The sequence below is a fragment of the Aethina tumida genome, chromosome 3 (genome assembly GCF_024364675.1).
Source record: "Aethina tumida isolate Nest 87 chromosome 3, icAetTumi1.1, whole genome shotgun sequence".
Lineage (NCBI taxonomy): Eukaryota > Metazoa > Arthropoda > Insecta > Coleoptera > Nitidulidae > Aethina > Aethina tumida.
The window spans coordinates 27,289,440-27,305,033 of record NC_065437.1 but is presented as its reverse complement, the minus strand read 5'-3'; the positions used below and the strand labels follow the sequence as shown (position 1 = coordinate 27,305,033).

At 35.0% G+C, this 15,594-nt stretch overlaps 1 protein-coding gene across 2 annotated transcripts in view; it reads left to right on the top strand.

Annotated features, from left to right (window-relative positions):
• Positions 1-13,116, top strand: part of LOC109595667 (uncharacterized) — a 148,417-nt gene extending 135,301 nt beyond the window's left edge. The window contains exons 5-11 of one of the 2 annotated variants that reach the window (XM_049964870.1): positions 3,691-3,845; positions 3,931-4,600; positions 4,658-5,146; positions 5,215-8,021; positions 8,097-8,457; positions 9,871-10,096; positions 10,451-13,116. In XM_049964870.1, coding sequence (XP_049820827.1) covers positions 3,691-3,845; positions 3,931-4,600; positions 4,658-5,146; positions 5,215-8,021; positions 8,097-8,457; positions 9,871-10,096; positions 10,451-10,631 — 4,889 coding nt within the window. In that variant the 3' untranslated portion in view covers positions 10,632-13,116. The remainder of the gene's footprint in view (positions 1-3,690; positions 3,846-3,930; positions 4,601-4,657; positions 5,147-5,214; positions 8,022-8,096; positions 8,458-9,870; positions 10,097-10,450) is intronic. The other variant, XM_049964871.1, reaches the window with a different exon arrangement.
• The last annotated feature ends 2,478 nt before the right edge of the window (positions 13,117-15,594 follow it).

The following is a 15,594-nucleotide window of genomic DNA, read 5'->3' as shown; positions in this document are numbered from 1 at the left end:
ATTGTTATTTATTATTCGACCACTAAACAATATAACGTGCCTGACTAAAATGAATATTATGTTAAAAGTATTAAATCAAGTTAGCATCCAAAGCACCAAAAATAATACAATGTGTGACTAAAATGAATATTATGTTAGAAGTATTAAATCGAATTAGCATCATACTTCAATTATATTCTTCAAATTCAATTTGTAGAAGTTACATATTAAATTATTATAAATATAGTACTTATTATAATTGAAGTACGCATATACAAAAATCTTAAATTATTGTTATTCTACTACTGTGTTTAATTAAGTTACTAGTAGAATAGTATTTAGAATTATTAAATCTTGTTTTGATTATAAATATACACAGTATAGTGATCATCATAGGAACACTATTCGATTATTTTTCTATGTTTTAATCTTCCCCCAAGTATCACGTGAGACTTATTAATAAAGAGAAATATTGATGACGACCATCCTGAAACCTCGAATAACAAAAAACAAATTGCGATTGGCACTGGTGGCTCCTTTCCCTGGGCTAGCTCGCTTTAGAAATTCAATTACCATAAACTTCGATGTATACGACTTCATAAATGTGCCCTGGTGTTTGTTTATTTAGCTGCAGTTCGCAGGCCCGAGTGTTTGTTTAATGGTTGTCTTCGGAACGCTAATCTAATTTAAGCGGCGTTCGATCTGCGGGAACGGAACACGAAAAATAAATGGGGAAAGTTAATTCGCCATATATGTTTGACGGTTCGCGTGATTTACAATTATGGGTATCCGAGTTATTTGTGTTGTTCATCAATTATTTTCGAATTGTGCTTGTAAGTATTTCTTTGTGGAAACAGATAACATTCGATTTAACCCCGGATTGGTTTCCGCCTTTGAGATTTTACATTTCAAATTCGGTATAAAATGTATTTGATCTGTTCGGTTGTGCGATTATTCAGGAGTTCGCTTCGCTGGATTTCTGTACGCTTTATATTATTGGAAGAGGGTGATTTTTTACTGCCAGACTGGAATTTAATTTAAAATATTTGCCAATTTGCGATGAAAAAAGAAAATAAGGACGTGAAATCATCAATCATTTATGTCGTCGGGTTCAAATGCATCCCTTAAATAATAAAACGGAAGGTGGAAAGTCGGCGGAGATTAAATATGCCTGGATAATTTTATTTTTACATGAGACTTAAAACTAGGTCGTTAACGCAATCACTGTTCCCAGACGTATTATTTTAATTTTTTACGCAACCAAGCGGATTAATTAGCACACAAAGGGCCTTTTCCTTTCTTCACCCTTGGTTGAAATTTTTGTTTTGTTTGCCTTTTAAAAACGACGCCACACGCACGAGCGTTGCAGGTCAGAAAAAGATAAAGCAATCACAGAAAACAATCGGACAAAGCGGTAATCGTCATAAATAAGGATGGGCAGTGCAAGAGGGAGCGGAGGTTAGCACAGCAAATGGCGCATTAAATATGTATTTATTACTTGGTACATGAGCAGACAATGTAAACACAGATAATCTGAAACAATTAGATCGCATTAATGCAAATACGCTAATTGCGACAAGCGACTGATTAAAAGCTTGCGGCTCCATAACAAAGAAACTGAGAAAACTGAGATGATCTAACATCATTAGGGACGGAAGCGGAGTGAACAATTTGGGACTAGCTATTTGAGAAAGTACCTGCAACTATATTTCTTACTTTACTAACATTTAGCCGAAGAAATAATCAAATGAAACAGCTCTCCAAGCACCGAAATTTGCTCTAGGAATCGCCTCGCGAACCCGATTAAATTAATCAAAGTCAAACAAAGAGTGAGCCCGTCCGCAAAGAGAAATTGTTGATTTAGCTGGAAAAAGCGGCTCTAGAGGCGATAAATGTTTTCAATTTGAATCCGTCGCATTCAGTTCACTGTTTGAATTGCACTTGTCCGTCCTTTCGTTTCTTTCGCCACTCGATCTGCTATTCGCATCTCGTTACAGCATTAATTAAACAACCCGATCAGTGAAAGCACCGAGGTAGTTTAGTGCAACCCCGCTGTGAGTAATAACAGACGGGCTCGTAGACATAACACGACAAGGAATTCCGGAAATGCAATATAAACTACCGTTGTACACGACTCACGATGGCTTGCATTTGCGTATGAAACGTTCTGAAGAGAATTTCTGTTGTCTAATCCTACGCGTATTAACGTTCAGTTTATTTAGGAATGCTGTAAAGTTGGCAAAGTGTAATTTTATGTGGAATCGATTTACAAAACGAACTATTTGTGTCTCGCAAACTGTAAGGTAGACTGTAAATTTAAGCTTGTAGTGTATATGTTACAGTGAAATTATCTTCTGCCAAGACTGGTATACGTTGCTCGTAAATCAGTTATTCTTCCTTGTGGCAATAAATAAATCACGTCGAGAGTTTCGCTCCAACGTTTATTTAGACATATTGTGGCTATTACTGGGCGTTCATAACACGTACTAGACTATAAGTCAGCGCCGTAGTTAAATAAAAAAGAAATATAAACAAGGAATATATGCTTATACGTTTCGCAAAACAAATCGTTAACAATAGTACATATAGAGTAAAAATATTGATTTTATACAGAGAACAAGGTGTTCAAGAAGTCACTGTATGAACAAATTACACCAGGTTTTATATATTGTAGCGGCACTAGATTTATTCCACGACAAACCATTTCCTACTCAGTAATTTATACAAATGTGTTTCTTGCGGGCAACAAACTAACGCGAGTTCGCCGAGCCAGACCGTTTGGAGGCTGATAATACAATGGGAATCAATTTGTTTTGCAACATGAGGGACGAGCTCCTTCGAATTCTTGGGATGGTCGGGGTGCCTCATTTATTGCACTTTTATTTCATATAAATCTATTATAGTAACGGAACGACATAAGTATAATCTTAAGATTTCGTTGAAAATTAATCTGCTTTTTTAAAAACTGTTCAATTACAATTTCTATATTTTATTATAAATTGTCAAACTATAATTAATTATGACTGTAATTCTTAAGCGTTTTTCGAGTTTCCATGTGGTAGTAGTGTGTTGAATTTAATTGTTTTTAACCACAAAAGAAAACTATTTGGTGCAATCCATGTTTGAGTTGTTTATATGGGTTCTCCCTTTGCCGAACATCCAGACAAACAGCACAAAATTAGTTGAGGTTGATGCTTCTGTTTACATGTGCTACACATTAATTTCACCACTTTTAACTTTTCAATTACCTTTGCGTTTACATCTCTTTTTCACTTTGTTTCAGAGAACGGGGGGACATTTTAGTTTCCATAACTTTTATTTTAATTTGAGTCAAAGTGAATGCAATAATTTGAAAACATGAGAGTATTAGAATATATCATTTAACTTGACACTACAAATTAATTGTAAATACGTCAGGGGCGTAATTTATGCATTGACTGCATGCAGACATTAATTAAATTAGACTGACTTCGTTCGTGTTTGTTATATTGCCATGGATGACACTCGTTATCCTAGGTCTTTTAAATCAATTAATTTCAACGTTTATTGCCACATTAAAAATTACTCCTACACGATGGGTATGATCTACCTCACATTTTATAGAATTTATGACTTATTTTTCTCTTCTTTAATTATTGCTAACCTTTGAATCTTATCTAAATTTGTGTCTTTACTCAGAACTTCTGTAAGTTGACTTTTTTTTCATTTTAGAATTCAATATCAAAAAGAAGAGGCGAAAAATTGGATTGCCATATGGAGGAGTGTCAGTATCGCAAATTCTTGCACAGAGGGATAAACTACCTCTACATAGTCAGCATATTCAGCAGCAAAATTACGTTAAGGATAACTTAGGAAATCAACAACAGGTAATTTTTTTAATGAAATCATTTAACTTAATTTAAAATATATTTTTTGTCACAAATTAATTGGTGGTATTTGTCCGTTTTATAGATATGGTCTCAATCGTCGGTGAACAATGCTCAAGTGGTCACCAATCGGTTACAGGGTTACCCGGAGGGCTACCAACAGCAATTCATTCGGTGCCAGGACCAGTCCGGCAACAGGGTATTGGCCGGATCCCCAATAATTCTGGGCGAAGGCATGATGGTTCACAACGGCACGTCCAATCCCAACATATCCCATCCGCAGCAGCAACAAATGCCGCCCCAGAACCAACCACAAACACAACCTTTACCACATATGTCTCCCTCTACATCCAACCCCAATATCCACATCCAACAACAACACATAATAGGACCCAATGGACAAATTATCAACGTTCAGGGACCGATTCATCAGCATCGTCCGATGGATGCGCAAATTCAGAACAGTGAAACTGTGATGATGCAAAGTCAGGGTGTTATGCAACCACATCAACAAAGAATTTATGTTAACGGACAGCCCAACGAACCAAGCGGACCAGGTCGGCCCAATGTCCAAATGATTCCAGTAAGCGTATCAAGTCAGAGACCACCACAGGATGTACAACGTATGCATCATCAGCAGCAACAGCAACATCAACAACCGTTCTACAATCAATATCAACCTGTTCAGCAGTTTGATCCTTCGAAGAATGTCCGACCTTTTGGAGGACAAGTTATGAATGGTTTTCGACCCCAAGGTAAGGAAATATTTTATTTATATATCAAGTATTTGACAGACTTTTATCATATTTTAGGTATTCCCAACAATCAAGTGGTCCCTTGTCCGGTACAAATGGGGCCTCAACAACAAAAGATGCATTGGCAACATAGGATACCTCAGCAACATCATCAACAAACTCAGCAACAGCAACAGCCTCCGCCTAACCAAATTCCCATATCCCCGCAGCAACAGAGTCCTAATAACTCGGCAAACGTTTATGAAAGGGTTCCTCCTTTGCATCAGCCGCAAACGGTGTGGCAAGAGGAAATCAAGAGGAAAAAGGTGAAAATGGGAAAAGTATCGAAGAATAGGCCTTACGTGATGGATGGGTGTTCACCAAACCACGCGCCTTGTCCTAATATTGACGTCAGGCAAATACCCGGGGAAAGTTGTAGACCGATTCTACCTAATCCTTTTCCGCCTAGCAGTGGTCAAAGTTCAAGTCCCTCATTTATGGAAGATCCTAGCGGTTATCTAGCTCAGCAAACCGCTTTATTAAATAATACAATTAACGGACAAACAGGTAAATGACGATGTTCAATTTAGTTTTTTATCCACCATTTAACTTTAACTAATTTTATATGTTTTTAGGAGCAAATGCGTGTAATTTTGCGTGTAGTAGTCCAGCTTCATCCATACAGAATACACCTCCATCAAATATAATGTCACAAGGCAATGAAGTTCCTCTGCCGAGTAATCTTGTAGTGCCCCACATGAAGAACCAACCAAATAGATGTCATCAGAACGTCAATATGATTTCTAACAAACCACAACAGATACCGCAGCATATCATGATGAATCAACAGCAATACAATGTTATGACCCAGCAACAACAGCAGCAACAACAAAATGTGGCAGATAGCAGTGTCGTGCGAGATCATCAATTTAATCAGTGCCACGGTTGCGTAGCGGATAGTGTACAACAACCAGGACAATTTATAGTCAAGGATAATGGTCATAAGCACTCGCATTCGAGACCCAATAGCGAACCTGGAACACCTAGTTCATCTGGAACGTTAGAGGATCCAGTTACATCTTCGACGTTCTCTGATAAGCAAATGAGTTTGGCCTCTCCAGATTCGAGACCGATTCAAGGAGGAACTGTCAGCACAAGTAATGTGTCACCTGTTGATGGTACACAATCTGATCCTCCAACTCCCCATCCACACACACCAACGCCGCCTCAAATGCCATTTGTATATTCTCAGAATAATCAAGTGCATATGCAACAGAGAGAAGCAAGTAGTAGCAGCAATTATATACCTCCTTCGGGTAATAGTAAGCCAGAAATGTGTACTCATTCCCATACTCCAACAAGAGTTCCTGGAGTTGTAACAACAATGGCCAGTGGACGAACTGTTGGTAGTAACACCATAACGTCTGTGCTTGCCGGCCGAGCTAACACGGCCACTGTTTCTGTGAATGCACCCTCTACCACACCGTCATCAGTCAACTCCAATGTTCCAACGCATGCAATTACCGTCAACGTTTCGAAGTCACCTCTTGAAATGGTACAAAGCGTCGTCAGCAGCATTCAAGTCCCACACACACAGCAGCCGAATGCCATGAGCTCGGCGCACAACAGCAATCAACAACAGCAAATATCGCCTCAAATTATAAAACATTCTCCTACAGGTCTACCACCTGGTCACATTTTAGTTTCATCTGGGGGTCAACTGATAATGGCGAATACCGGCAACGGAAACGGAGTCATGGCGCCGCCGCCACCTAAGATTATGGCTAATCAGGGTGGAATGCCGCCTATATCCGTGTCTCCCATGATCACCAATGTGACTGCATCTGTAACTCAAGTGATTCCTGCTGTAGCACAGCAAGTCTTAGGACAACAAACAGTACTGGTTAATGCACTTCCAACTCCGTCATTTGTTTTGCAACCTGGCGTAACCATGAGCATGGACGGTATGACCGTTGGACAAAACATGCAAATTCCTCAATTATTAGCAGGAAATGTGATACAACAACAAATTCAAATAGATAATCCGGAAGCGAGGCGGGGGACCGCGTTGTTATCACCAGAGACCAAGAAGAAAGGTAAAAAGAGGAAAATGTCATCTCAGACTGTGGCCAGTATGTTGCATATTGCAGCTCAACAAAATTCTGGTGTTATGATGTCTCAACAAGGTTTCCCACAGCAGATTCAAATGGCACACAGTCCCCAGGGTATAACAACGGGTCCCGTAATGCAAGCTTTGACTATTGTTCCTAGTAAAAACGGCGGACCTCCTCAAATAGTAATGAATGGACAAGCTATGGCGAATACCAATCTGGGTACACAGCAACTCATAACAAATTCACAGCCCACTCAGCAAATTAATTTATTACAACCTGTTAACTTGATTAATGGTACGACTGGTGTAGTACAAAACTTTCCAATACAGCAGTTTATTTTACCTAATTTGAGTGCCAGCATGGTAATGAATGCCGATGGCACGGCGACTATATTGCAAGACACATCTAATTTGGGTATGCAGTTGCAAATCCAAAACGTTAACGGCCAGAATGTGCTCACGCCAGTTCAAAGTAACGTCTTCAATGGTAGTCAGAACATTCTAGCTGCTGGTCCAGCAGGAATGGTCATAAGAGCTCCATCCTCTCAGGGTAAAATCATCCAACAACAACAACACAGTCCTGGTGCGCAGTTTTTATCTCCGAATGGTGGCCAGTTTGTGGTGAACGGGGCGCAGTTTAGTGGCCAGTTAAGTCCTTTAGTAGCTAGTGTTAGTCCATCTCAGCAGATGACATTCAGCACGTCCCCCCAGGCGATGAGGACTAATAATTCAATTCAACCCCAACAGCAAGAGTATATACAGTGCGGTCAGACTTTAATGGTGCCTTGCGCTCCTGGTCCAAATATTGCAGTTTCTTCTTCCAATCAACAGAATACAACTTACGTGCAGCAAAACACTACAATAGTTCAGCAACAGACCACTATGGTATCTAACAATCAGCAGCTTCAGAATTTCCAAAACGCCTCTCCACAACAACAAAATCCCCAGCAAAACGTCGCTAGAACAACAACTCTAAACGTCGATCAGAACTTCATTATCAGTTCAAATGATAGCAAACAAGTGCAGGCAGTAGTACTGCAGCGTGATGGTCCTCAGAATCCTAATTACAGGCATTCGGTGTCAACACAGACGGCTGTTAACCAAAACACGCAGTCTGTAACAACGAATACGTTTACATCGACGCTATCTGCTGGCGGAAGTCCACCTGACACTACCACATTAAGTCCAGTCGCGTCTGGGGTGCAGAGCCCTCCTACCGCCGATACCACGACGCATTCTGGAAGCACGGACGATGGCCTCTCACCTGCACCCTCGAATTGTTCCACAAATTGCGGTGATATCAACATCCAGGGGAGACAGCAATCAATGGTAATATTTAAATATTTATAATTATATATAATATATTATGTCAAAAATAGGTATTTAAAATATCAATATTTTTAGGCAATGGTGCACTGCATTTCCAGTAGTGAACCAGATTCTGCAGAACTGACTTCACAGACTCTCGAACACGATTGGCGGCGATCGCAACCAATGTGCTCGACTCCCAAACCCGACTACGGTGAAATCACCAGCCAGACTCAGATCGCGTTCAAGAAATCTGGCTCAACACCCACCCATCTGGCCTACGCAGAGAGTTCGACTTTGATGTCTGGATTGCTGTTCTCCGATCATGTTAAATCCCACCAACAGGAAGCTGTGGTCAGTTCTAGAAATTACGAAAAGATGCGACGGAAGAACAGCGAGGCGATGATCGTAATGGAGGCAACACAAATGCATACATCGCTTTTCGAAGACGATGAAGGTACGGATGATGAGGATGAGGATGATTATGACGAATATGAGGAGGATGAATGAGTCCGCTTATTTGCTTTATGGTTATTTTGACAATTGCAGCTATTTTTCTTTTCTATATGTTTCTGGCTTTATTAATCACTCCCTCATAATCAAAGGGATCAAAGATTTTTTCTTACTAACTTAAGTTTATATATAGCACAGTTCTTTGTGTTTCTAATTTTTTATGGAAAAATTGATTTATTTAAATATGGTAATCAATTTAACTGTTAGAAAATCTTTGGTCTTGTCAAAATTCAAACCACCACACATTAGTACAAAACTGCACTTTTCTTTATGTACGTATTAATTTATGTATTATGTATATTAAAGAGGTAAAAGAAAAGTACTTCTAATAAAATTTGACTGTAATGTTGGTAATAAGATGATGTAGTGTAGTTTTCCTTTTGCCTCTTTTTATTTTAGTTACAAATTACCTGTTAATATATAGCTTACTTAACTTTATTTATTATATATCTTAACTTATTTATTTTACATTTTAATTATGATGTGTTAATTTTTGTTGTTATCACCAAGTAATAACTTTGGGAAATTTACAGAAGATCCCGGTGAATTATTTTTATATTTTATGTAATAATTTCTTATTGTGACTGTTAAATTGTGAATATCTGTAAGTTTCTTGAATAGTTTACTGTACACAAGACACATTTTCGTTGGTTCTATATTTAACTTGTGTTAAATATGTAAGTAGTTATTGTTGTTGACTTATTCTGTAAACTTTGAGTTGATTGAAATAAAGACACATTGTCATTTTAATACACATTTTATTGCTTTTACTAATCATCCTTCTGCACTAACATTTAGATTTCATCACAAATTGTTTGAAAACAAGGTACAACTAACACCACACAATACACATCTCTTTCTTTTATTTGTGCATTTAACAATTTAATACATATAATGAGGTATTATTGTCTTCAATGTATGATTGATACTACTTTTATGGTAAATAAGTTAATGTGAAAGTTATATTACTCATGAATAGTCTAGATGTTTATATAATTAGTAGCTGTTTATTATCTATCTTACTATAATATTTAATATTTGAAGTACATATACTATAGAAAATTCCAGTATATATTTTTTTTTATTATTATGTAACTAATTTTGGAAAATATATTATGGTTATAAACTTGTCTGAAGACATTCTTGAACATACTGATGTGAATATTAAGGGTGTGGCTAACATCATTTTCAACCGGCAATCGAAATTAACCTGTGGTGTCAGCTTGTTTTGTATATATTCCTCATAAACTCATTGTAAATTCCACACGGCCATGGTGGGGTTGCATCTTTGGCTTCCGCTTTGCAAAAACTTTTTTACCAAAAAAAAGAAATCACTCCCAAATTCTTTTTGGTTTAGAAACCGGCAAAGCCGAATCGAAATCCAGTTTTGACGTTGGCGATTTAGTTTGGGGTCCGACGAAAGGCTTTCCCGCCTGGCCCGGTAAAATTGTTGATGTGGACGGCGAAGGGGTCTCTGTGATGTGGTTTGGTGAAAAACTCGTAACTAAAATCGAGCCGGGTAAACTGCAGACACTCACCGAAGGATTAGACGCCCACCATCAGGCACGAACGAAAGCAAGAACGTGAGTGTGTTTTCTCCTAGTGAGATTTTTAGCCACATCGCTAATATTCTCCTGATGCGAGAACCATGATGCGTGTTTTACTAACCTTTAAGTGTTGTGCTACGAAATTATTTTCGACAATTTAGTTAGCACTTTTTTATCAGTAATAATTTAAATAAAATATAATTAATCAATTTTATGTTAATTAACATGCTAACATTTCAAATTATTATTAAAATACTATTGGTAAGTTCTACTTCTAAAGAAAATCTGAATGAGTATAGTATTTTAATTTTGGGTACAAATAATTTTTACTTGCAGATGAAGCAACAGACAGTTATTATGTCTTTTAACCATACTATTTTCTTTTCACAGAAGTCGCAAACTGAATACCCAATTGGAAAACGCCATCCAGGAAGCCATGTCCGAGTTGGACAAGAAAAACGAAAGCGAGGACAGTGAGAAAAGAAATCAAGAACAGAAATCGAAGTCGCCGCAAAAAAATGCTGGATACACAAAGAAAACATCGGGACGACTGCGCAGCAGTCAGAGATGAAAAAATTATATCACCGTAACAATAAATACCTGGACCAACATCAAAACGGAACACATTGTATATTCATATTGAATCTTATAGTATAACTGGAGAAAAAGAAATCGTAGATAAAGAATTTTTACTAATGCTTCTTAATGTTAAAGTGAAATATAAACTGTAGGCTGATGTTATATGGTAATGATTCCTAGAAGATGTAATTTATATAATCGTCATGATATAAAAGATATTTTTCAAATGCCTTTTTTAATAAAAGAAAACAAAACTTAGAGTAAGTCTTGGCACTTAGTAATTTGAACCTCATTAAACAGTTTACAATATATAAATATATATTCATGTATAATATTTATAGACGTAATAAATTGGGCTTTCACTCAATGTCTGACTAGTTTATATGATTTGTATTTGTTATGTATTATTTAGTGTCCAAAAACTTTGATTTACATTTGCTAGAAATCACGCCTTTAAATTATGCTTAACATTATTTCTTTATCAACTTTTTTGGACATTACATTTTATGTAAAACTACAATAATAGGGAGCTTAGGTAATATTCAAAACGTATATTGCGGGTCACATGTATCATTAAAATTAAATTATCTAAGAAAGTTATTAGTTTAAAATTGTCTGATGAGATTTTATATACGTATATATACCGATAAATCCTGGGCCAATAAAGAGCAATGGTTACGGGATCACCCAGACTATGATTGTCACAAATTTTTTGTTCTACCATCAAAGCATTATATTTGTGATGTAATTCTCAAATATTTATTTTTAATATGTTGATGACTATATATCATATAATTACAATGATGGAAATGGACAAATTCTGTTTTGCGAAACAAAAATGTGACTATTTAGAACGAATCAAGATAAACTGTCGTCGTCATGACACATAATGTTAAATTACAAAATTTATTTGAATACATTTTTATTATTATTGTATATTTATTTCATTTATTATACACCATGTAAATTATTTACGTATTTGTATGTATCTGTTCAAGATTCTATATGTTCTCTGTACTTTCATCGTTTCGTGATTTCTAGTCAAAGTTGATAGGTGCGACATTTTTATATACTATATAACGACAATAACCGTAAAAAATTGGTTTCGTGGTGTAATTATGTTTTTGGTACTGTGATATACTTAATATCTGTAATAATCATGTTTTACATACAATTCGAAAATGAGAGCAACACACTTGTATAGGTATTATCATGAAATATTAAATGTTTTTATATCAAAAAAGTTGTAAGAAATATATAATTGCAAAATATTTTCTATTAGGACACTTAAAAATTATGGAACTAGTGATGATTTTGTAATTATTAATAGCTTGCCATTTTAGAGACAGTTCAGCACTGAGCTGCGCCATACTTTATTTAAATTTTAAAATGTTATAACGGAATTTTCAGGGTTTTATTTTCTTTTGTATATTTTAAGTTGTAAGAATTGTGTTTTGCAAATGGACATATTGTGTGTTAGATTTACATTCTACTTCTCAAGTATTTGAATTGCTATCGATTATTTTAGTTTAATGCATTTTAATTAATCGTTAGGATCGATATGAACCATAATCAAAGGATGTAATAATGCTTATATTAAGTAGTTACAAAATATACATATATAAATATATAAGTGAAAGTTGTACATTATATTTTTATAAAATTATGTATTTATTGTTTATAGTTTCTTTTTTGTTTTTGTTTTTTAATTAGATTTGCTTATTTATTAATTACTCTAAAAGAATTGAATTTTATTATACGTAATTTATGGATTTTAAGAGAAAATTCTTTAAAGCATAAATCAAATTACGTTATGAAACGAATCAAGTTTGTAAAAATGTTAATATTTAAAATATTTGCACATAATTTTCTAATGAATTTACTTAGTTGTATATTTTGTGAAAACACTAGGCAATAATTCAGTTTTTGTTACAGCAAATTATCTTTAGTAAATCTTGTTTATAGTAAACCTTTCTTTTTAATACAATAGCATCACAATAATATTATAATACATACTGAAGCGAGAAATAGGAAAAATAGGAGCCGTCCACTAATACAGAAAATCATTTATATTGTCAAGTGGACATTTCTTATTTGTTTATTTTGTTTGCACTTGGGCGTTTAACAAAACCAAAAGTAAAAAAAATACCTATTTGACTTCCATAAATTACAAAAACTATTTCCTGACGTACCTCAATTAATTTTGTTGGACCGTCCCAAGTACCTGTGCATATCTGTTATTTATTTCTCAGTTTTATTTTGTATATATTTTATAGGTACCTGTTTTTCATGTCACAGATATGAATTGTGTAACCGCTGAATTTTCGGTGGTCGTACATTCGAACTGAATTTGTTCGTGAATTCGACCAACCTTGTATGTATGTTTCTGTAAATATATTGTATTAATACTTTACTGTTTGGCCTGCTATGTTCTGGTTGAACAATCCTCCAGCCCAATAAATACTGGATTAGATAAGTTTGCCGACTTTTATTTCTTACCCAAATATATATATATTTTACACCAAAATATTAAAAAATGTCAAATCTTAATTTCAATTAATTAATATTATAATTACATTGATTTCAAATACATAATGAATTCCATTTATTATTGTTATCCTAAAACCACTGTTAAAGTCGTTTTAAAAATATTGAAATATGAACTAATAAAATTATTATACCAAACAATTGATATACATTTAAGAGAGTTTACTTCAGCAAAAAGTGAACTTCATTCACTTAAACTCAATTTTGATGAACAAACAATAAATTTCCGGCATAAAGTGCAACAACATATAAAACAACGTACGATACATAAGATAACATTAATTTCCCGCCTGTCAAAGATTGATTTATCGCTTATTTCCAGCACTGAAACTCTTTAGATTCAATCCAACGAAAAATAAAAAGAACTTTACATGAAAAGAAGTTTTCAAGTGTAGTTAGTAACATTTCTTGAAAGTTAAGACTGCGTCGATTGTTAGATTAGACGTGCACAATTGAACATCAGCCAGAAATTGGTGACATGCTGAATGGGATTCGATATTGACTCAAACGTGTACTACACTTTATAACCATTACTTTTGTAAATAAACACTGTTACTTTTTATTATGATTTAGATTTCCGCATTAGATTAATAATACAATAATAATAATGTAATTTTAAAATTCATTTGAATGCATTTACGATATATTTTAATGGCTGGAAATAAATGCTCTCAGGAAGTTTTATGCAAAATTCTGTAATATTTTGGGCACGATTTATATTCATCATGTACCGATGCAGAACCCTTTGTACTTTAGAAGTAAACATATTTGCCGAGAATAGCGTGTAGCTAAAAGAAAATGGTTAAGTGAAATTAACCTCGGGTTCCATATCAGAGGCCGGAATTAATAATGCAGAGCTATTGTATCCGTATAATTGTATCCTTTGAGAGGATACAGTCTATTCATTTATTTAAAAGGTGCTGTGTGCAGTTCACTATGAAAATTCGCCGACATCTCCGAGAGCGCTCCGGAGACGTTTAGATAATATAATCGAGGATTCTACATAGGAACAAAGCGGCTTGAGAGACTAACAAAAAACCGAAGACGGTTCCAAAGGTCGCATGCATTTTAATAGAGTTAACCTTTCAGTCCACTTATTGAAATATAAAGTGGAATTAAGTTTTACTACTTCACTATCACAAGCGAAATGTATTTCCCAGTAATACTCTTTAAAACTCAATTCATTTTAAAAGGAATTACCGACTCGGTTGCTGATTTTCTTTTGGTGCAAGATTTGTCGTTTCTGTCGTTTTTGAAATAATCCCTTAAAATTAAACGGTGTCTCTTAAGATTAGAATGGATTAATCTTATTTTTAGTAGCAAAATCGGCATATTTACAACAGATCTGTTTAGATTAAAATTGCTGTGTACATTTAGTGGCGGTCAAAGAAAACAGACTACAGTTTTATTTTTTAAAACTTTGTATTAATTTAGACAACTGTAATTTTGTTATTTTCAAAAACGATATTATTGAGAAAAATATTGTTCATGGAAAAATTATTGCAGTACTTTAAAATTATCTGCTCATTTAAAACTTCAATTGTTATAAAAACAAAATTTCTTTTACCCTTTTAACGAATTAATCATATAAAACGATTTCACCTTTCATCACACATGGAAGGTCACATCCAATATTCGAATGACGCTTTGTCGGCGGACGCCCGGACCCAACAATATTGGTCTTTGAATGTAAATTAGAGAACGGAGTACAATTGCATGAGTGCCATGTGCATACAGATCATTAAAATCCACGGATCAGCGAGCTGGAAAGTGTTGCCGCTACGTTTTAATCATTGCACATATTGCAATACAAGTCATAATTAAAAGCCCGGAATCGCTTTGCGACACGTGATAGGAAAAATGATGACGAATACAATTTTAGAACATTGTTAGTTTTACTGTTACCAAATATGATGAGGGAGGCATTTTACCATTGAGGTTGATAATGTGAACTACTTCAAACGTATAATCTATTTTTCAGCGTCAGTTAAAAAGTTATTAAAATGAATATTAATAAATTTTACATGTTGGATCTTAAAAAAAATTTAATTAAACTGATTTGTATTTGTTTTCAAATGGTCTTCCTCAGCAAAAATAAAATCCTTTACAAAAGGTAACGATTGGTAGGTTTACACTAAACGATTTTAATACATCCAACACAAAAGCGTTTTGTGCAAGTTCATTCAATTCGAATTCTTTTGTGGCCGTCTGATGGAGTGTCGCATAAAATAAATTGTTGAACGCCAGAGAACGGCAAAGCACGGCCGAAAAGGATTGTTGGCTGGCTGACACAAAGAAATATTTAATTAAGACCAACGATCTCAGTTATCATGAATGAATGGAATTATCCTTTTGCGGCTTAGTGTATATGTATGTGTGTGTTTATTTTTGAGGGAAACGGACTGAAT